This window comes from Anopheles marshallii, chromosome 3 (genome assembly GCF_943734725.1).
Source record: "Anopheles marshallii chromosome 3, idAnoMarsDA_429_01, whole genome shotgun sequence".
NCBI lineage: Eukaryota > Metazoa > Arthropoda > Insecta > Diptera > Culicidae > Anopheles > Anopheles marshallii.
This window is the reverse complement of record NC_071327.1, coordinates 25,621,253-25,644,346: the sequence shown is the minus strand read 5'-3', so window position 1 is coordinate 25,644,346 and position 23,094 is coordinate 25,621,253. Positions and strand designations below refer to the sequence as shown.

Below are 23,094 nucleotides of genomic sequence, written 5' to 3'. Positions count from 1 at the left end.
TTCCCACCGGTTTGACCTTCCCGTTCATCCTCGTAAAACATCACAATACCGCACAGGGACTCATAGGTACGCGCCACTAGCACCGTACCTGGGAAATGGTAAATAGTTTCCTTCCCCATATTCTCGTGCCTTTCTGCACCATGTTCCCAACAGACTGCTGTTTATTCTTTCTTCCGCAGTTTCGTTTAACGGTCCGTCAAAACCGGGCTCACAAGAGCTCCAAGGATTTCTATGCGCTAGATATTGCAGATGTGTGTGTGTGTGTGTGTGTGTGTGTGTGTGTGTGTGTGTGTGTGTGGAGTGTAAAGCGAACAAGAGAGAGAAAGAGAGGGAGGAAGATCAAACCAAAACTAAGCAGGGAAAAACTGGCTTCAACGAAAAGCTCTGGTTGTGCTCCCGTTCCACCTCGCAAGCCGTAACCGGAAACAACATCTGATTGTGGAGTGTTCCTCAAAAACCTTCACCGCATCCGACAACATCTCGCACACCATGCTTTCACTTCCACCGGCACATGCTAGTGCTATGTAACTATTCAAACTTCAGCGAACTTTGGACGGAAATCGGCCAGTGTTTGTAGCGCACGAACGGAAGTGAGCGTGTACTAGTTGTACCGCAAGGGGTCTATGCGCTAGTGAGTGAGCGTCTTTTTTTTTTACTTGTCGTTCTGATCGCCCAAACCCCACGTGCGGTTGGTTGGCGCGTTTCGTCACAAGTCTGGGGTGGTGTCCCGTTTCTCATGCACGGCATCGAAAAATCACTTTTCTGAAATTAGATTCCGGTTTGAAAACAGCCACCAACGGAGCTGGCCCACGGTGTGCAAGAAAGCTCAAGGATAGAAAGGGTGTGAGGCCATTGTGCCTGTAGTCCCGCTGCTGCCGGTGGTGCACGAAGCAGTTGCGTGGCATCACGTCTGCAGCTACGACATGCTGGATAATTCATGTGGAAAATTGATTTCCCCTGTCGATATTAAAATTACAAGGTACTTTTTAATTATGGGTTTAGCGCGATAAAAAATGAAAGTGGTTTGCAATAGAGTGAACGCTGATTTCCTAACTCCATTGTCACTACAATGCTGAATGGAACTAGACATTCAAGGCCAGCTATAAGAGCAGTTTTTCTTTTCAATCCTAAGGCCATCGTCAAGTTCTTATTGAAATTAATATCAATTTGATAAAAAAAGTTCTATAATATCTTGTAAATGCAGTTTCAGAAGAGCTGTCAGATTTGAGTAGTTTTTTGAATGTAGTAGAAATTGAGGTTTTAATGAATATCTTTACCATTTGGTAATTCTTTGGGATCTACCATTAATACGACTATTGTTCCTCGAGAGCATTGGAGCCACCTCAAAGACTTAGCAAGAACTGCATATCAATCAGGGTTCATAGGTCAAGTCAGAATGTCTGTAGTCTAATCTAAATTTTACCTAGGTGCTATATGTCCAATAAATTTTGTCAATAGTGCGATACGGTAAAAAAGAGATCAATCACACCAACACATCATTACACCAAGAGAGTATATGTTAATGTGTTCTGTGACATTCAACTTATAAACTCATCTTTTCTTGAATTTTTCTGCCAATGTTGCACTACACAGCATGCTATACGCACAATCCCTCGCTGCAACAGCGTATCACACGGTCTGCGCACCGTGCGATTTCGGTTTGTCGCTCCAACAAAAGTGAAAGTAAGCCGGCATCGAACTCTCCTTCCCCGTACCGACGCCATGATGGCTCGCCGCATAGACTTGCCGATCGGTGTTTACAACAACAGACAACGAACCCCCCGCTACGTTGTTTGGTGTGCGTTTCGTGCTTGACGCTATTTGGGTTTCAGTGTTTCGCTTCACGCCAGCAGTACAGTTACATAAGCTCGTGTGTGCGTTTTATGCTTCGTACGATCGACCGGCACTCAGTCGCTTCGATACCATGCTGGAACGCGGAACGATAACGTTACTGGTGCTGGTTGTGATCGCCTCGTCAGCTGATCGGTCGGTTGTGCTGGCATTTCGCAAATCGTTTGAAGGTTAGTTGGTTGGAGCTAGTGCGTGTGTGCTTTTAAGGTGGTATTACGTGCGGACAAAGCTGACGATCCAATTCACTGTTTGAGGAAGTGAAATTGGCAAGAACTCGTAATGGGAGTAGTATCAAGGTTATGACAAAGTGAATGTCTAGTAATTCCGTATGCTTTGTGGTTGTTATTTGTTTCTGTTCCAATTTCAGAGCTTAGCGTCCATACACTTCCCGACTCTGGTTCGTTAGAGGGTAAGTTGCAGCGTTAATTCCAGAGTAATAACAAACATTAATTATGTCTCATTTCCCCCAAGATTGTTCTCTTCGTATGCAAAAGTTAGCTCATGATGAGCCACCAGCAGCACCATTTCAAGAATTCCCATCGTTTTCACGAGAATTCGCTCATCTGGCAGCACTAGGATGGAAGTCCCTAAATGGAGCAGATATTGAATGGCGTTGCAGTGGAAGCCTGATAGCAGAGGACTTTGTGCTTACTGCTGCACACTGCACGCAGGATGAAGGGTTGGTGAAAGATCAGCTGGATCTGTGTGACGGAAATAATTGTTGCATCTGTATGTCTTTTTGTGTATCTTTTCAGTGCGGAACCTACGGTCGTACGTGTGGGTGATCTCGACCTGTACAACGCCAAGGATGACCGTTTTATGCAGCAGATCGAAATAGCCGAGATAATACGCCATCCGGAGTTTAATTTTAACAGCGCATACCACGACATAGCGCTGCTTCGGCTGAAGAAATCCGTGACGTAAGTCAAGACGGGTGCTCGGGTAACACAGAGAGCAAACCCATTAACCGGTTTTTTGCTCAAACTGGCTGTCGTGTTTCAGTGTCACCGACTTCGTCACACCGGCATGCCTGTACACGAACGATTCCTTAACGTTCGAAAAGCTGCACGCAACGGGCTGGGACTTTTGTGAGTGAAGTACAACATACACACACGGTGCTGACCGGAATTATTTGACTATCAACGCTAATCAATTCCCAGACGCTGAAGTATCGCCACCGATCGTTACGACGCCGCTCAATGTGATAAATCAGGATCGCTGTAAGTTTTGGTATCGTGACAATAAGGAAGCTTTCCGGAAGGGAATCAATCGTATGCTGATGTGTGCGGGCGATGAGCAGCTGCAGAGTTGCCCCAGCGATACAGGCGGTCCGCTACAGGTGAAGTTGCTGTCCAGCTCGCGCTACACACCATTCGTTGTGGGTGTTTCGGCGCTAGGTGTACCGTGTGGTGCAACAACGCCGGGCGTCTATGCGAAGGTGCCCCACTACATACTGTGGATCGAAGCCGTGACGAAGCTCGTGTTTCATCCGCCCGATTGCGTTATACGATACATTTCCAAGCGGGAATTGGATGCGTCACTAGTGCCACCGGAGTTGAAGGTAAGTAGAAAGGTGGTGCGGTAAGCCAAAAGTGGTAATAGACTGACGACGCATTCCATAATCACCAATATCCTGATATTTAATGTTGTGCAACAAAAAGCGTAAACCAAATACTAGACAAATCATTATTTAGTTTAAATAAGAGGACTTCTGCTCCACTTCAATGTGTGAATATGAATGGAGCATTCATCTACCATGTTGCGCTTCGCTTGCCATAAGCTCTTATTCTATGCCATTCTTTATTATGAACATACAATGAAACGTGACTTCTGAACTGATTGTTCCCTATCGAGCATCTCATTTGCCGGAAATGCCACAATATCCTGTGGCAAGACAGCCCTGTTGGCAGATTTGAAGCTTTTCAGGCATTAGATTCAATAGAAACCTGTAATTAATTGAATTTATTTACTTCGGCTCCAGACATCTACCGCAGCACAATACACGCACCAATGACGTAAGGGAGCAGCAGTTTGTTGATCTTTAATAGACAGCATGCTCAGCAAATCTCCATTCGTGCAGGAGTGAGGAGGAGTTTGAGGGAGCAGGTGATCGACGAGGAGGGTGCTGTGTTTGATTCACAGTGTACACTGTGTAAACGATAAGCAAACGATACGTAACAAATCGATCCCTTCGTTAACAGATTTAATGCTCGTTATGTTACGCTTCTTAAGCTTCGGCTGTCGGACCAGTGCAAGTGTGGTGTTACCCCTGTGTGTATGCGGGGCTAGAACATATATATACGCGCCCACTAGACACTTTACGGTTTGCATGTGTACTCATGGATTCTCCTCGTTTTTTTTTTCTTTGTAGACCACCGCCCTGGAAACCCATCTGACCGGCAAGAAGAGTTCGGTTGAAGCAAATCCGTTGCGTGCTAAATTGCACGTATTCAAAGAATTTAAGGTTAGTTAAACAACGATATTTACTTGCATTGGCTTACTAGCAGTACACACCCATGCCGGGTGGTCCTTGCCCCTGGTATCCAACAAAGAAGGTGCAGCTTTGCACAAGCATGTGCACTCCACATATCGCACTACGTCGGCCGGTGCGGTGTGTCTTGAGCATTTGCTAGTAAGGAGTTAACGAGTGCATCTTTTCGACTTTTCGTTCTACGATTTTTGGACCTTCACAACGTTCACCCGGACTCGGATGTGGTACGCTGGTGCGGAAATAACAACCGTCCCTGTCCCGATCTGGCATTCGTTCCGTTCGTGCAGTGTGCCGTGGGGAAGGATGGTGAGAATGTGGAGTGGATTTGCGGTTGCACAATTGTTGCACAGGACTTTGCACTGACGTCCGCCCGGTGCGTCAAGGATGTGTAAGTGGAGTGACTCGAGGGACCGCAACCGAATCTTCGGTTCCCGGGAACGACTAGCCATTGGCTTTCAGCTTCATCCTATTTGCCCACCCCCACTCGGAATCGATGCTATGCAGAAGGTTGCGAGTGCGCGTGGGGAATGGTGGAGCTCTAGCATAAGGGGGTTACAAATGAAAATGTTAACAATTTTATCTACATTCATTTTATCCGTTCCAATGTTGTACCGCCCTGTGGATTGACCGGTCCTGATCCTCGAACGGGTTTCGCCCGAAAACGGGAACCAAACCGGGAACACCGAGACAGTGATGTCGATGTGGTAAACTATCGCAACGACTGGAAAAAGATAGCCGAAGTAATCTTCCACCCGGAGTACGACAGGAAGACGCTGTACAACGATCTAGCGCTGATTCGGCTGCAAACCGACAACCGGTGAGTTGTGATGTTGCTATATTTATTTCCGTTCGTTCTTCCGTTTTGCTGCACCGTATTGAACTCGATTGTTCTGAGTGGCTACTCTCGGAGGACGACCAGATGTGTTGGTCAGCGTTGAGGGTGCACTTTTGCCCAGGCAGACAACGGTTTGCGAATGGCCACCAAACGAGGTACGGCAGCCCGGAAACAGTTTATTGATGGCGATTATGCTGTGCACGATGTATCCGCTGCTTTGATCGTATTATAAGCAATGATTTAAACGATTTGCTGGGAGTAGTATTTGTTATTCAAGTTTGTCCTTTTATCCAGTTTTTGAAGCAAAATTTGGAAAATCAGATTAAATGAACCTTAAAATATGAAATAAATCTAATTGAATATCAGTTTGAAAAAATTGGGAACAACAATTAGAACATTGGAAATATGAATTGTGATGTAAATAAGCAAAAAAAAAGGTTTCCTGAAGTTGTTTCTTTGTTGTAGTCATTAAATAAGTTTCTCAAAAGAAAAAGAAAAAATAATTCAAGATATGTTAAAATAACACCATTGAAAAGGACATTTTCGAAAATAGACAAATTTACATATGCAATGCATTACGTTATATTGGTGAAAGATAAATAGAATGTTTACTATGTATTGGTTTTCGACCTAATTACATGTTTTTAAGTGAGTATAAGCTACCTCTTATTGCCAAATTTTTTGTGTTAATACGAATGCCTCTTACAAACGCGATTAAGACTTCCTGAACATTATATTCTTGAATAATAGAGTCGTGCAGAGCAGAATATGTCACTTTGAAGCTTAGCGATTCCTCTGATGAATATGAATAGCTGCCTAGTAATTTTGTTCAAAGTGGTGAGAAATTCCATGGTTTCTATGACAAACTGTTAATTGTTAATTATTGCTGAAAAAACTTTTTCAAAAAAAATTGTTCAAACATACAAGTAGTCTTTCATATAGTAAGGTCTCTTATACACGGAAAAATACGGTAATTTTCGTATATCATCATTAAAAAAATCATTAATATTAATCGAATATCGTGCTATCAGAGATTTTCTGTTATATTTAATCATTTTTCTTTAATTTTTCTCTTTTACAACCACACGGTGTATCAGTAACCGATACGACTGGAAGGCAGTGTCATGCATTGGAAAGGCAAATGAAGACGATCAACGAGAGTTGTTCCTTTCGTTCGGCATCGGGCCCTACAATCTGAACGACAACGGTCTCTCGGATGGCAACTCAGACGCCACCGAGCGTTACGTAACGGCCACCCTTCAGCTGGTGGCTAATGCAAACTGTACGGAATCGTACAAGGGTTACGGTATTCTAAAGACCGGCCTTAACGAAACCCAATTCTGTCTCGGCTCCGGCGGAGATCATCTCGTGCCCGGTGCGTGTGAACCGTGGAATGGTAACGAGGTACTCAATGAGATTCGCCCATCGGTCGATACGAACCCGTTCCCGGAGGATCTGATTGGTGTGAGTTCGTACGCGCCGGATTGTGGGTTCGGCCGGCGGCCGCTGGTCGCCTCGAGAGCAATCGCATTTCTCGACTGGATGAACAACGCCATCTACAAGACGATGGCCGTGCACACCGTGCCGCAGGTGCTGATGGAGAAGGAGCTCGCGCTGGACTACATCTGCGAGGCATCGGATCGTGAGGCGGGTGTGTGTGTGCACATTGACCACTGTTCGCACCGGGCGCTAGCCAAGGATGTGGTCAAGGTGTGCACCAACGAGACGGCACCGATTGTTTGCTGCCCGGTGAATTCCTTCATCGCGACCGCCCACCTGCCGCTGCTGACCGAGTGCGAAGCGAACTACCAGCGGTTCCGCAAGAAGTACGCCGACTTTGTTGGTGACCGGTCGGGCCAACCGCTGGTAGACGGTGACCATCCTCACTCGGCCATGATTGGCTGGAAGGTCAACAAGACGGCCACGGCTTGGCACTGCATGGGAACGTTAATTAACCTGAACACGGTCCTCACGACGGCCGGTTGCGCTAACAGTGTGCGAAGGTACGTGTCCTGCCCGGGTAAACATGTGGGGGGTGGTCCGTCGCCCGGACACTGCCAGCATAAATCGTCGGGTCGGGAATCGTTTTTCGCTCGAGTCAGGCGATGATAATTTAATTACGTTTTACCGTACGTTCTCGTCCGGGGTTTCTTTCAGACGCAGCCCGGAAGTGGTCAGCATCGGTGAAACGAATGTCGCACGGATCTACGATGGAGCAGCGCAGCTCATACGCGTAAAGGAGACAATCCGCTACCCAAGTTACAACCCCAAAACGCACGACAATGACATAGCGGTGCTGAAGCTGGAATCGGATGTACTGTAAGTAGTGCTGCAGCTCGTTCGTGGCAAAGGCAACGAAGCGAACGAATGCAATATCAATGTTGGTTCAATCATTTGCTAATAATACGGCTTAGATAGCTGCCCGGGTGCAGAGCGAACATTCGTATCGCTAGTGATTGGTGCACACAGTAAGACACAATACGATCAAAGCTTGGTTAGAGCTTTCAAACCACATGTAGGGCATGAGCTCACACTGGCATGTGTGAAAAGATGGTACTTGAAATTAGATTTTAAATAAATTATGCTCAAAGTCTGGTCGCATGTAGAACGTGTGCTAGTACTCGATTAGACTGGAATTAGATTATTACCTTGCCTTGATTGTATGTCTTTGAAAGTTCTGGTAAAGTCCAACATTTACCATTAAAGCTATTTTCATCGCATTGTTTGTTTGTCTAAAAAAGATTTTTTTATCATTTTTGATAAATGTAACTGACATATTTTCATTATCCAACTTTATCCATTTTTTTATATTGTTGCTGCATATGTAGCGTTAACGAGAACGCTGTTCCGGCGTGTTTGTGGCGCGATTTGAACCGAACACCGTACTACGGGCAGAAGGTACACTTCGACGGTCAATCGTTTACGACGCGTGACAAGAACGTGATACACAACCGAGACTGCCAGCTGTTCACTTCGCACACCGAGCTTACCAACGATCAGCTGTGCTGGCAGGAGTTCCGGCTACGCCCGGACGGAACTGATGCACCGAACTGTGGGCGCAAGGGCGATCCGTTTATTACGCTGCAACGGAGCAACAATATCTATTTGCCATATCTGGTCGGCCTGTACAGCTACGACCAACAGTGTGCGAACGGTGAGCCGATCGTCGCCACACGCATCTCGTCCTACATCAATTGGATTAGCCTTTACATGTAGGGTGGCATGTTGTGGTTACTGTGTACCCCACACGCACCTACGCTAGGGCCCGTTGGCGTAATTGTAGTACGATTTGCTGCAAGCGCCTAGACGTTCACCGTACGCGTACACCCTGTCGGTACGGGGAACAAATGTGACGAAAATTATCTGCTAAATTGTTACACCGTTTTCACGCGGTGGGTTGAATGTAATTCGCTGAATAGCAATAAAATCCGTGCCACACGTTGTACTTTGCTGGAGACTGTAGATAATTGGGAGGCGGCAAAATTAGTTGCAGGGATGGCGACAAAATTTTCCAACACGTACATCCATACTAATGATTTGTAATCAAATTTACGTGAGAATTTTCGATTTGTTCTTGTAAGTACGTCATTAGAAATACCTCTGAAATAAAATCTCCAAACGACTGTTTGCATTTGATTACTTCTTTATTTTAATTTGTTATTAATTACACAATGAGTTAGACTAATGTGCTAGCGGGAATTTTTGGCCTCCCAGGCTCTACGCAGGAGCAAATAAATTTTAAAACTTTGTGGAACTTTAAATATTCTGAGAACAGCCATTATTACGTTGATAATATTTTTCACTCTTCTAAAGCAACGTAGCAGCATCGGAGCAGAAATCTAGTTTTGCCCATTCTGCACCAAATATGATCGAGAAGTATGGCATGTAGAATAACTTAATGAAGTTAGTAAAATTTTAATATCAATAACACATTAACTTCATTTATTGCCTGGGAGGTGGAAGTTATCGCCCAAACAGTGTTTTATTTGAATAAGATAATCATTGTTTAGATCAATTTAGTATCAGGATCAAAATTTGGTACCAGAAACTCTACACACTCCACCAAAGAGACAAGCAAGTATGATTACCATACCATGTTCTGTCATTTATTGATGATGAGAGAAACGGAAAAGATCATGCTTTCAACAAATTGGCATTGATTTGATATATTTCAAATAGAAATGTTCCGGAATCTAATACCTTCACCAAGAAGTATCACACGAAGGGGTATGTAATGTTTTGGTTAAATCTGAGAAATGATGTTCCTCACTTATTTCAGGACCAAAATTTTGAGAATGAACTTCATGGACTTAGTTGTCCAATGTTGTCCAATAACCGCCCAATGGTCAGCCCAACGACTATTTACTAGTCTTCTTACGCTGTTACGGATAATTCCTTAATATATTCATCTGGTGGGACCATTTCAATTCCTCTCCACTGTGTTTTTCATTTCAACCCCTTAAGAGCATTGCCTAATGGGATAATTTTATGACGACCGCTAATTCGAGTATCGTTTGCCATTTGTCGGTCACCCGATCTGGAATTGTCTAACGTTTGTCTTCATTCATTGCACAAATGGTGACGAACGATCGGAACGTACAGCGGAAAATCTACCAGTGGAATCCCTAATTTATTCAGCTACTTCAGAGCTGTTTGAAGTTGTGCCGTTTCATCTAAACCGAGATAAAGTACTGCTTTTCCATGCCAGATAAAACGGTCGTACCAGTCGGGTGGTGGTGTGGTCAGATGCTGGTTTTGAGACGAGCGCATATCCATCACCGGCGGCTTCACCATGCTTTAAGTAGGTTGCTGTTGAAATGAAATCTTGCCTGATGGTTAATGATAGTGTTACTTTATTAACATTTCAAAGGATAATAATTATCCGGCAGAAATGGTGGTGATGAGGTCAGGTTGAAGCTGATTGTGGCTAACCACTCTCGTGACTGTGATTGCATCGTCTCGTAGCGTACGCATAGCACCGAATGTCACTCCGCCGTTTGCTATACACGCCACGATGCTGTTCGCAAAGTGTTGGAGTAAATTGAGACGTTCGATTGTGGTGTGGTGCTGTTATCATGATGGCAACACGGAAGAATATTCTATAGCGCAGGAACTTTGGAGACAATTATAGAGATACTTTGGTTGGTTGGAGAAGGGACTGACGGAGGGCCAAGTGAAGGCATGAATAGAAATAGGCACATCCATATCCGATGCAGCATTAATAATAATGATAAATTAAATTGGAGGAAATTATTCATAATTGCGATTGTTGGTCGCCCGCTGAACGCATCCTTTTAAGACGGTACAACACAATCTGATCAAAGCAAATTACATGATTGGCAATTAAAATAGACTCGCCCGTCCCTATACCTTCGCACCGACATGGTTTGGATGGTTTGGTAAACGGTAGAATCGAGCGAGGAACAAGCGCCGTTGGGGATTTTCTTCCCTGGGTATATCAGCGGCGTGTATTGGCGCGTGGCGGAAAATCAATATGTGCACGATATCGATATGACACGATTCGCAATCGATGGGCTTATCAGGAAAGATGGCAACATTCTTTAAGGTTGCTTGCACCGATTCCTTGGAGAGCGATTAGGACGCTTAAAGGCGCAAAACAAAAGCCTTCGGGCGTACTGACGAGATGCCAGCTGCATGCCGTTGCGCATTAAATGAATCAATATCAATGAGGGTGATTCTTCACAGGACAGTCCATAATTAGTTCATGCTACCGAGATAATTGATGAAATTATGTAGCGGCCTTAGAAATGGGATGGAGTATATTAATTGTTTACCCGATTATAGGAATGTAATTTTGCTGGAAATATTCCTTCAACTTGAATTTCAAATGGCAACATCAGTTCGAAGCATTTACGTTTCGATTCCCTTCCCAGTGGCCTAAAGTGTATGGTATTTGAAGAAATACATAGTAAAGCAAACCTATAAATATGAATACAGTTCCCAGGGCACATTAGCTTACAATTCCTGGTTGACAAATGTGACAACATAAAACGTTGGAACTATTTCTGCAATGGTTAAAATGATGAATAAACATTTCCTGCAATAGAAATCATGCAGTGCTGTTGCATTCTAGAGCTTTCAATCAAGCACATATGCTCCTTGTTCGAAGTAAATATTCGACTTCAATCATTCGTGTTTCCGTTTTTTGTTGTTGTTGTTGTTGCTACTCTCACCTCTACTTTTCCAACTTTTTCCTCGTTTCGAACCCAAACCGTGCCGTACACGTCAATATGTGGAAAATATTTGCTCACAAAACGTCCCATGCTCCGCACAATCAACCGTAATCCTTCTTATGCTTCATCTCTCAATACGGTACTCGTTCCGCAGCATACCATAGATTCCCCATAAACACTCAACTTCAATCCGATCTGCAATAAACATGCACCAACAACACATCGTCCCCCACCGTTGCTCTGTCGGCCGGCCCGTCGGCACCGAGTGCGTTGGAAGGAAAAGTGCAAATTCGCACACTTGAAATCGCACGGAAAGTTCAAACCCTAGGAAGAGGTGTGAGCAGTGCGAGGCAACCCTGGAGGTTGGCAAACGTTTTGATGTAAATAAACATATCAAAGTCGATCCTTTGCCGTTTGCCTGTAGGGTAGGTTGAGTGCTGTAAAAAAAAAATCCATCCAAGATGCTGGCGGAACCGGCCTGCACTGTTTGGAGACTTGGAGTCGTAAAAGCACGCGGGAATTGGTTCGTATATGGGAAAGGGTAACGATGAGGCACGCATCGATGGGCCGAATCGAAAGAAATACGCATCAGATCTAAGTTGCTCCTTTTCAGTCAATTCGTATGGGATGCTCGACTGTTTTTATGTATTTGCTTTGCCTTACAAGGCATTTGTGATGTACAGGGCTCCGGGAAAACCAGTGTTGAGGCTGCAAACTCGTCCAACTACTGATTTGGAAATGTCTGACGGGAGGCTGATGCTGCTCCTGCTGCTGGTGATGCTGATGACGATGATGATGGTGCAAGCAGGAGATTGTTTTCGATATTCCAATCTTCATCTCATCATTCTAAAATGTGCGTGAGCTCAATATTTGTTTTGTACCGTTCCAATTCAACATTCGTTCGGGTCGTCGGGCAAAGGCCCACCGATGGTCCGTTTATCACAAACCAAGGAACATCGCCTCGGCTGCGGGGTGCAAAGTGAAGCGAAGAGTGCCGGGTGTGATGGCCTTTAAAATGAAAGTAAAACCCGAAGCACCATTCAGGTGAAACAGGCCCTGTCCTTAAAATGCGCCGTGGCGCAGGGTAACACGTACGCGCGGTGAGGTCTTCCACGACCCTTCTGGCTCGTTGAACCGTGGACATAACTTTGCCCAATGAAAGCAGGAATAGGAACGCTGCTAACAACAACAAAAAAGAGTATGTACAAAAAACACACACATCTACACAAAAAGGGTAAACGGGTGCAGGTCGAAAATTAAGAAGGGCAGATTGAGGCATGAAATATAGAAGGCTCCGTTGAATTATAGATGAACCAACAGAGGGCAACGCCGGCAATACCGAATCAGCTCAGATCAAGCCTTTTCGGAGCTCGGAATCATCCTCGGTGTGTGCCTTCCATCACGAAGTGTCCTCACGTTCAAAAATGGTCCCTGTTCCCTGGCAAGTCAACCCCCACACCAGAGTCAGTAAGTCCGCATCCGTCCCGGGGTGGTAATGGAGCTTGGAATGAATGTTTCGTGCAGCAAGGGCCCAGGCTCCGGACGGACGATGTATGATGTATGGGAGGCGCACTAGTGTGAAGAAACTAGGAGAAAATACGTAAAAAAGCTTGTGCTCGAACTCGGGTGGACACGTAGAAGATTCCGCCTAAAACGTTACGGGAGCACACGGGAGTCGGTTGGTTGGTTGAGGCTTTTATTCATTTCAAAAGCTTTCCCCAAGCGACCATGCTGAAGGATGCAATGTGTTGATGCAAAAGTACTCCGGCTCTCGGGTGCTACGAAGGTGTGGCTGATAATTTATCCGGGGGGAGAGAAAGATGATAGGGTAGTGGCAGTGAGTGCTGTAGTGAGCGCAGGGGCCGACACACGGTCCATATCGTCAAGAAAGACACACTGAATATGAGAGAGCGAAAATAATTACGTCGATTTGCTCGCCCCACGACGCCTGCCCGACACCTGGGTTGGGCTACAGTCCGGACCTGTCCGCATGACGTCCAACCCCGCGTATATGAATGCGTCACCTGCCCGGAGGTCGCAAAACTGTAAGAACCTACCAGTATGTGGTAGATTGGGTTGAAACATTTCGGTGGGCAGGTCCTGATGGGGCATGGGCATTGATGTGCGCCACGTATTCCGTACGGCAGAATGACACGATAACACGCCACATGACCATCCACGTTCATCATACGTGTGTGTTCCCGGATGGCAAATGTTCGGCAAAAGTTTGTCAAAGTGTTGGATCTGAATAGAGGCTAGCGAAGGTAGCGAAAAAAAATGGATGTGTAGCATTTGATGGGTGTAGCGTGTAGCCAGTTTACATAAAAAAGGTAAGGAGAGATGGTACTGCTGGAAAGTGGTAACACTAAAGCAAAGAAACAGGAACGGTATGTTTGTTTACAGCGACACGAGCAACGAGCTAAATGCGAACGAGCCAAAAAATTAGGCCACCGAAAAATTCTATACGCCTAACAGGCAATAAAGAGAAGGCGCGGGCCAGGAAGACTGCAAAGGATGTAAGGTGTGAAAATGGATGGAAAAACAAGCTACTCCGAGGCCACGGGCACACTGTTGAGGTGCCAGCGCTAGTGTGTTGATTTCATACGCTTAGCAAGCATAATTATTGCGCACAGGGAATATGTTTCACTGTAGCACATATTTTTATCATTCCAATTCTTCGCTCGATGCGGGTTGCTTGTGCGTGTGTGAATTGGGTTGTGTTTTTAGGGGGGAAAAAGTGTCAGCAATATTCCTTGCGACGTCTGGCCAGTATTATGCACGAGTTGTATGTCTGCAAATAGAATTACTTAACGATTACTGTCATATGATTATGCTAATCAGGGCAAGATATGGGCAAGATGTTGCTCGGAAGTCTTATGTCTAAATTATGCATAACCCTTACTGGCATTTCTTCGGCGAATGATTAGCAGTGATTATTTATTCATACGCAAGCAGTGTACTTAGCGGTTCTTTTAATGAGCTTTCGTACCGCGCTTCCCGTGGTGGTTGTCACTTAAAAGAACATTAAAAGTACAGCAAACGGTACAGTTTGCTGCGTCATATTCAAGCGATCAAATGAAGTTAGTGTTCGAAGAGACATACGTAGGCGTGGGATAATTACAAATCTGATGTTGATCGAAGGATCGAGGGAAAGGGTCTACTAGTGAATGAACTTCGGTGGTTTTATACGTAAAACCATTCTGTGCTTTCAGGAAAATGTCTATTTTTGGGAAATTTTAATTTTATTTGTTGATACTTCCATTTAAATCTTAGTTATCATGTAATTTCATACAAATGTTTACACACTAGATTTTACACAAGCAGTGTTTCTTTCTTTTTTGAAAAGGTGATTTTCCGATTAGTCATGGGGAACTCGGTGGGAGTTCAATTCAAGTAGTCGAATTCGTTGGACTCCAAACTAGATACTATTCCATCACCGACATAACCCAGGAGCTGAATAATGCCCTTATGAGTAGACATACGAGTTATAGTTTTCAGCAATTTGTGAAAAAGTTAAACTGAAACCTGAGCTGCAAAGTTGAGATGTAGCTACACGTGTGAGTGATCATGCGTAACACTTCGATTAATTACATTCACTCACGAATTCCATTCTATCAGCTAAAGATATCATGACGAAGCATTTTGACCACCGGAGATCACGTGACAACATTGAAAACATTCTCAGATTCCACAAGTGGGACAATCGATTTACGTATTATGTCAAGAAACTCTGCCCTTATATCGCCAAGTTGACAATGTCACTGCAGAGCATCGTAAAGGTAATTATAATTCTTTAAAATGTTGACTTGATATGTTATTACTTATCTTCTCTAACTTACATCACACGAAATATCATAATAAATATCTAATTGCTGCCATTTGTAGCACGGTAATATAACAAAGTCGAGATTGAGCAATCAGTACAATGATTTACAAACTGGAAATAAGTCCTCAAACCTCCTAGGGATTACAACTGATGGAATAAACAGCAGCAGAAACACAGCAAATAATACACTTTTCAGCGTAATAGTGAGCTGGTGTGCCGTGGCGCGTCATTATCCTCATCAGACAGGCAATTAGAAAACATCGACAACCGTGAAGCACTTCGCTCCACTGTTCGAGATTTCATTTTCACGATCGGTAAAATTACACCAACCGTACTGGTATGTTTTGTTAATTACAGCACCTTCGCAGCCGCGTCGGAAAAGTTATTATCAAACTCAAATAAATAATCCGCACCGCAAGACGATTACAAGCGATTTTCGTTCGAGCTTAAGTGGCAAACGACGACGAGCAGCGTACGGCCAGGGAATGGTCCGGGAAATGAAGAATAAAACTGTGCAATGAGTGCGTTTATGGGGACGTCATGTTTGGTAGCAAAGGGCGGTAGAAGTACTCCACTTTTCAAAGGTACAACGATTGGGGAAGTAAAATCCGGTTTTATTGTACCATTTGCTAGCGTTATTTCAACTTCCTTTTTCCTGATTCTCTGGCAGCCGGGATTGTTTGTAGCGCTGCCATCCCGAATCTCGATCGCCTATCGAGGAAAACGAGAACCAATTTGCCAAAGTTTCGGTACCTCCTAAACCCACACCCCGTACTCTGGAGGTACTTACCGCAACACACAAAACATCAGTATGGGGTTGGGGAAATTTATCTGGCCCAAAGCTGGCCCTTTTCTCGCGTTTGGCTAGAAAAGATCCAGGTTCCGATGAGCCTGGCTGGGTCGTATTTTGAAGGAGGCGCATATTAAATTGCTATTTTCTCGGCACGACTCCCTGACCCCTGAGGGATAAAAGATGAGAAGGAGGTATCAAACAAAACGGGAGGATAAGGAAGAAAAAAACAAATCACCAATCGTTTTCTCAGGTCGCAATGGGAAAAAAGAGTATTTTTTGCTATGGTTCTCCTCTTTTGTTCACCACCCACAATACTGCCACTTTGTAATTTTCCAGATATAAAGAAACATCGCGCACGGAAGCAAAGGACGAAACAATCTGCTGCCGACATTAATTAAGCCATCGATAAATTGTACCTTAATCAGTGCATCTGCGGAACCCGGGCACTAGGTGGTTCTGCTGGCCGCTTTTGGCCGTTTGGTTATGTTTTTTCCCGCACGTTAAGTCATGCCTGTAAGGGGTTTTTGTAATGGTGTTGGTTGGTCGGGCTGATTGCTGAAACTGAACCGTTTCTTTGGAGTCAGTTTGTTATTTTTTTGTTGTTGTTGTGTGTCCAACTAAAATCAGGAAGGTGAGAAAATCCTCTTCAATCGATTTCTTATTACGATGAAAATGAACCGAAGAACAAACCATTTGCTTGCATCATTTGGGACAAGTCAATCCTATTCGTAGCGCGCTTTGAACGCGTTAATGTGCTCAACCGGTGAAAGTATGTAGCCAAAGGCCTATTAGCGAGTAGCCGGGGTGAAAATGGAGGTTAATTTGTAAGCGTGAGATTGTACGATCTTTAAATGAGTTTTAACCACCCGGTTAGGATCCGAACTCATCCCTCGGCACAGGCTACGATCGATACATGGCTGTGATGCAAAGGTCCCAGGAATGAATATAAATTTTGGGTTCTTAATTTCGATACACCTTGGCCGGGTGTTTTCATCTTCTCCAACTGCTAAAGAGAAGGAAGAAAGCGAGAGGAAATCGATTTGTATTCGAACAAATTCACCACCCTGCCCGTGACTTACTTTAGCCATTGTTTGCTTTGGAATTAGGTAGTTCCTTTTATTCTACTTTCTGTTTTCTCTTTTTTGTTGTGTTTTTTTAAACGTCATTTTCCGATTCGAAAGAAAGATGAGAAGACCCTTAATGAACCAGATGTGGCCATGGATTAAACAGAAGGTGTAAATCTGCCCATGAATGAGGCTTGCCCCCGAAAGCGAAGGAATTAACTGGTCCGGTAAATGCTTTCACGGTTACAAAAGATGCTTCCACTCCATGCGCTGCCATGTGGGGTACGAGTGAGTGAGAGAGAGAGAGAGAGATAGAGAGAGTGAGAGAGAGAGATAGAGAGAGAAAGAGAGTGAAATGCTAAAGCAACATCGAAATAAGCACACACATTACAAAAAAGCATCCTCTTTTGTACATCGTACCTAAGCGAAACTGAGCCGGAGCCCGAGTGTAACGTGCTCGAAAGCTTTGCTAACGGCGTAATGCCAGAACATTCCTTTTGCTGAATCGAACCCGTCCAGGAATCCCAGAGCCCCCGGCATGGTTGGCACCGGGAAGAACTTCAAAAGGTGGCGGCCAGCAGGAGGCAGAGAGACCTGTGCTTCCAGCTTAGATATTGGGGCAGAATGTTATAGCACCAACATTACGGCATTATGTATGTAGGCATAAGGTAGGAAGTGAAAACGATAATGTATATTTAATGATGTTATCATCCTTCCAGCCAACCAAACAAGGATCGGGGTATACCTATCGGGTACTGCAGCGCATTCTGCCGGCGGTAAAAAGGAACTCGCCGAACGTGCATCGTGACCGTGCGGTGGGGTTTCTTTTTTTTGTGGCAAGATGAGCTCCGCTGCAGACAAAGAAAAGGGCGGAGGCAGATTTTGGCAACATTTGCTGAAAAATAATCCACAGAGAATTAGTGGACGAGTGCCGCGGCACGAAGAAGTTTGTGTGTGGTGGTACGTGAAGGTGCAGAAGATGGTGCCTTCAACGGAAGGGCACGGTTGTTATTATCTGCTAATTTTAATGCCGACTCTGTTATGGTTCTGTGACCAAGTCGAACCAGCAAATGCCGGAAGTGGTTTATTTCATTTTGTCTTCCCGCCAGGCAGCTGGTGCCCCTGATACTGGGCGATGCGGTTAGAGGCAGCATGTTTGAGTGGAGTTACATTTTGCTTATTGAAGCAGTGTTTTATGGGACATTGGCGGGCTTGAAGGTTGTCAAAGGTGTGGTTGTGTACGGCAGCAGCACACAACAGTTGCTTAACACGATTAGATGAAGCAATTCAATCGTGCCGAGGACGAAAGGAAACCGGTCATATGTTCTTTTTTTTCTGTGCAAAGTGTACTGTTTGACTTTTGTGCTTGTTAACTTTTGGCCTTTTAGTAATAATTGAATGAAGATCATGCATGTTACTGTTCTTGAACAATTGTATGTTTTGCTTTTTAAAATGCCATGGGGCGGCCCGGTGGCATGTAGCGGCGCCGGTCTTCACACGCATGGACAAAATCTCATCGGGATCAATCCCCCGTAGCAAGGAATGACTATCTGGCTACGTATTAGAATAAGTCGATACGACCTGGCCATTCTAATGAAAAAAGCAAATTAAAATAAAATAAAGTCGTCAGTTTCCAATTATTTATTATTATTATTTATTGAGATCTTTATGATATGTTTGCTATTCTCCGTTGAACTAGCTTTAACCCCATATCTTCGCTTATGTAGTGGGATAGACTTGTCATGGTACACCGGTTGATAAAATAGTTTAAATATTCCTTTCTGGAGCATGTGTGGAAGGGCAATGAAGGATTTGTGTGTCAATATCGATCAGAGAATTAGACTTACCAGGTTCAGGGGGGCTGGTCACGTTATGAGAATGACACCGGATGACTCCACTCGTAAATTCCTGTACGAGCGTCTACATGGACAGTGGCGGGGTGGTAGGCCTAATTTAAGATGGAGTCTGCCATAAGGGCCGGAGTAATGGATTGGCAGACGACGAAGCTCGACGTCGAATGGTTAAATGGACTCCGTAGAGTAGAAAAGTGGGTATCACTGCTTCCTAACGAAACTTCACACGCTAGATTTTTTTATGTCCTTGATTATATAATACCCACTGTCCCTCATTCGTCACTGTCCTACTTCGAAGCGTCTCGTCCACTTGATTTGCTCTTAGGTCATTAAACAGTCGGTAATTCACCCCCTTGGCTAGTACATTGAATGAATCTGACGAATTTAATGCATAGAACATTAGCGACTTAAAGTGGTTTCTCTTTTACGAAGCCAAAATTATCTCGTAGTATGTTCCTTTAGAACTCCGAAAATAAGTTTTCGTTAGACTTTGGACAAAATTCGTTGTGAATGAAATTGTTTTACAACTACAAATTAAATTGACCGTTGTATATAATTTTTTACTCAATTATTTATAAAACACTCAGAAGTTAATAATAAAAACTAAACAGCACACGTACACAGAGAACTCTGGCGTCAGATTAATAAACTAAGTTTTCTAGAAGTTCACCAATTACCCTATTCTGGCTCTCCGTTATTGTGATGAAGCCAATGCAAAATGATACTTCCACCTCTTCCGATCTCAAATAGGACGGTGCTGACCGTATCGAATCACACGGTGAAAAATGATACCTATCATTACCATAGTCATTTTTTCCTTCATTGTGGATAGTAAATAAATAATAGTATTCAACTATGCGATGGAAAGGGAATGAGCAAAATGAAGAAAGAATGCTGAAGCTAGCAAAAAAAAACACCGCAAGAAAAAATAAAAAGCCATGGTGAAAACCACGAAAATCCGTTTGATTGTGATGATGCTTCTCCCTGCGGAACCGTTCGCGATCGTACGGTTAGTTCTGCTTGCTTTCCCTGCTGCACAAGCTGGTTTCGCTTTTGTTTGCCCCCCTTCTAGCAGGGCTTTGGTGTATTTCCAGTTCCATTGGCAAATTTTTACATTCTGAAAACGATTTTCATCACCCACGCCCAGTCCCGCGCGTGGAACATATATTAAATATGTTTCTTGGCACAAACGCCGGGCGGGATCATTTTCCGTTCCATATTTCTTGTACCATCGTACCGGAAAGGCGACCGGTTTTGCCTTGGCTGGCCATAAATATCCAGCTAATATATGCGTTGATTGTTTATTCGCTTCCTTTTCGGTGCACGTTGTGTTTATTCCCACCCGTTCCAGCGTGAGCTGCCTCCATCAGTGCGGATACGCTAAAATCGACCAGCTCACGTTTTTGGGCAGTGCTGGTCGGAGGGCTACGAACGCGTCATGTTTACCATGGCCGTCATCATCCTGTGGCGGATGGGCGACCGAGCGGACATGGGGTGAATCTAGCCCACACGATAGGCCTTTCCTAGGCCGGGCGAAGGCACATCAGCTTAAGTGATTTTTTCCGTTCTGATTGAATGGCAAGCACAGGCTGCAAAATGTGTGTTAGTTGCCGATCCTTCTAACCCACACATGCTGACCCTTTCTGACGGGTTGGCCCCTACCGTGCCGTGATGGACGCTGTTTTATAATTTATGTATTATCCTGCGATAAAACAATAAAAAATATGTTGTAACGACGAGGTACGGGGCAGTAAAGTTAAAGTGTTTTGGGTCACTTTTGCTTTGTATGGCGTTTTTTTTTTAACCGAACCAAGGGAGTTTGATTTTTTACTCCGTTTTTAACTATCCGTTCGGTGAACCGCATATGTGGATGAACGAACGATCGGACCGACCGAAGCTAGCTTTCGGGCCTAATCAATGGCCATTGCAAAGTGAAGTAGTTTTTCATCCCTTTTTCATTCGTGCAGAAGAAGATGAAAATGGGAAACTCAAGCCCATGTGGACACGGATGAATGGATGCGGTACCGTCCTTTATGACACTGTTTCACATCCCGCCGTTTACTGCGTGCCGAAGCTCACTGGCTGGGAGGCTAGTGATGGGAAAAGCTTTTCAGTTTTCGGCAATCGAGAGTGTATATTTATTATTTTGCTGTGATGTTTGCCGCTTTCCAGCAACCACCTCACCGGGCGGGAAAAATCGTTCAGAAACATGGTAACGCTCGACTGTTGCTTTTGATGCCGGACCCGCCGATCCAGGGCGTGTGGTGTCGTCGTCGGTGGGTCAGCAAATGGTGCGACGGAACGTAGGTGGAAAAAGGTATCGGTCACATTCGAAAGATACGACCTACCATCCCGTATAACCACAGCGTGCCGGAGCGCCGAGAAGGGCCGTACAAGGGCGATAAAGTACAAAACAACGATCACACAGCTTGAGTCGTAAACTATGTGTGGTTTATCGATTTTTCTCACTAGTTTCGTTGGGGGCAGACATTGAAGCGACCACAAGTCGCAAGGGCTCAAACTGGAACGTGCAAAGCTCCCGGGAACTATCGCTATCTTCCTCTCGATCTCGCACACTAGCCGCTTTTGTCTATCGCTTTATCTCGCCTATCTCCGGCCGCTCGTTGCTATTGGGCAAGGGTTTTATTTTTGTTAATCAATGAACGCTCATGATGTAAATGTTCGGCCAGGCTCGATTCGTAGTCGTGTAAAGTGTACCGATAAACAAATGATCTGTTCAATGAACATGCTTCTCCTCTTAAATAAGATTGTTTACTGCAAATTGAATTTGCAGAAAACAAAGGAAACAACATCGGTTTAATGCACGTTACTCCGCTGGACGAAAAAGTGTATGCAAAGTGTAAAGAACGGTAGGAATTTATTTGGTAGAAACGGGTATAAATATTTCTAATAAATGCAGGAGTAAGTTAATGTTGAAACAATGCAAAAAATTCATTAGGCCATAGAATATTTTGTTTGCATTAATTACATTTAAAAGGAATATATAACACATAGTCCTTTAAAAACTTACACCACCAGCTAATTTATAGTTAATTTTTTTTAAGCTGTAAAAATGATACAACTCCACATAACACGCCAAGAATGAATGAGATGATGATACTATTTATAATAGTTAAAATGTTTTTTTAAATAGATTTTTGATAAATGACATTACTTCGATTCATGCAAATATTAATCGATTATGATAAACAACTATCCATTGCTCTACAGATATATTGTGCAATGTAGTTATCGACATTTAAAAAAATATGAATTAAAACTAATAAAAGCAATAAAAACAACCTTCATTTTCATTACTTTCTGTTGAATTCATTATTGATTACTAGGACACTTGTAATGCTCTTATCAGTAGTACATGGTGGCATCGTAGTAGTGATACACTTATTCGAGTGCCGCTGTATTGTGTTTTCTGGCAATGTCTGTGTCTTTCTGTCAATTTATGTGCAAAACGTACACTTAGTGTTCACTTCAGTCATTTTAGTACTCGAGCAAAATTTAACCTAATTGAAATTAAAACCAACTAATCGAGTAAACACAAGATCGTGAGTTTTATGAAAGTGTGTTAAAAAGGCTAGTACTGTGAAAAAATAATGTGAAAATTATGTTTAGGTCAATTAAAAAAAACTCTCGAAATATCTCAGTGTGTGCATTATTTATTTATCTTAATTTTCTATACATCGAATTTTTTAAAAAATAATGTAATTTGAATTATTTCATATTAGCTCAACAATTTCGTTACTGTACCTTTACCACGCACTATTCTTTTCTCAACTTCATCGCAACTGACAAACAACAATCTTGACTCTTGGCCTCAAATGTGATTAGCAGTGTGCTACATATCTCGTAATGATATAATTAAATGAATCAAACAGATTACTGAAACACTCAGTGATTCCGAAGAACCCGAGTGGGCATCCGGAAAGTCGCCTGTGCGAGTCGGCCCAAATTTGATTATCCTCCAGAACGCTACACCGCTGCGAAAGCATAACAAAGGCCTCGAAAATGGCCACTTGATGGTTTTCTTTTTGCGATGATTGCGTTTCTCTTTTTTGTTTCGCTCGGCATGCTGCACATTCCTATGCTGGCTTCCGGTACTTCAACAGCCGCGGTGTCATGAGCTCGATAAAAGGCACGTTATTTGAAATAAGAATCAATTGATCGTCTAA

At 43.8% G+C, this 23,094-nt stretch overlaps 1 protein-coding gene across 1 annotated transcript; it reads left to right on the top strand.

Annotated features, from left to right (window-relative positions):
• The first annotated feature begins 1,909 nt into the window (after window positions 1-1,909).
• On the top strand, window positions 1,910-8,393 carry LOC128713519 (transmembrane protease serine 9-like). The gene is made up of 12 exons (XM_053808380.1): window positions 1,910-2,021; window positions 2,219-2,260; window positions 2,323-2,530; window positions 2,607-2,771; window positions 2,854-2,939; window positions 3,012-3,412; window positions 4,223-4,315; window positions 4,630-4,730; window positions 5,034-5,159; window positions 6,275-7,180; window positions 7,335-7,496; window positions 8,006-8,393. The coding sequence occupies exons 1-12, from the start codon at window positions 1,925-1,927 to the stop codon at window positions 8,391-8,393; spliced, it is 2,775 nt and encodes a 924-aa protein (XP_053664355.1). The 5' UTR covers window positions 1,910-1,924.
• Window positions 8,394-23,094: the final 14,701 nt, after the last annotated feature.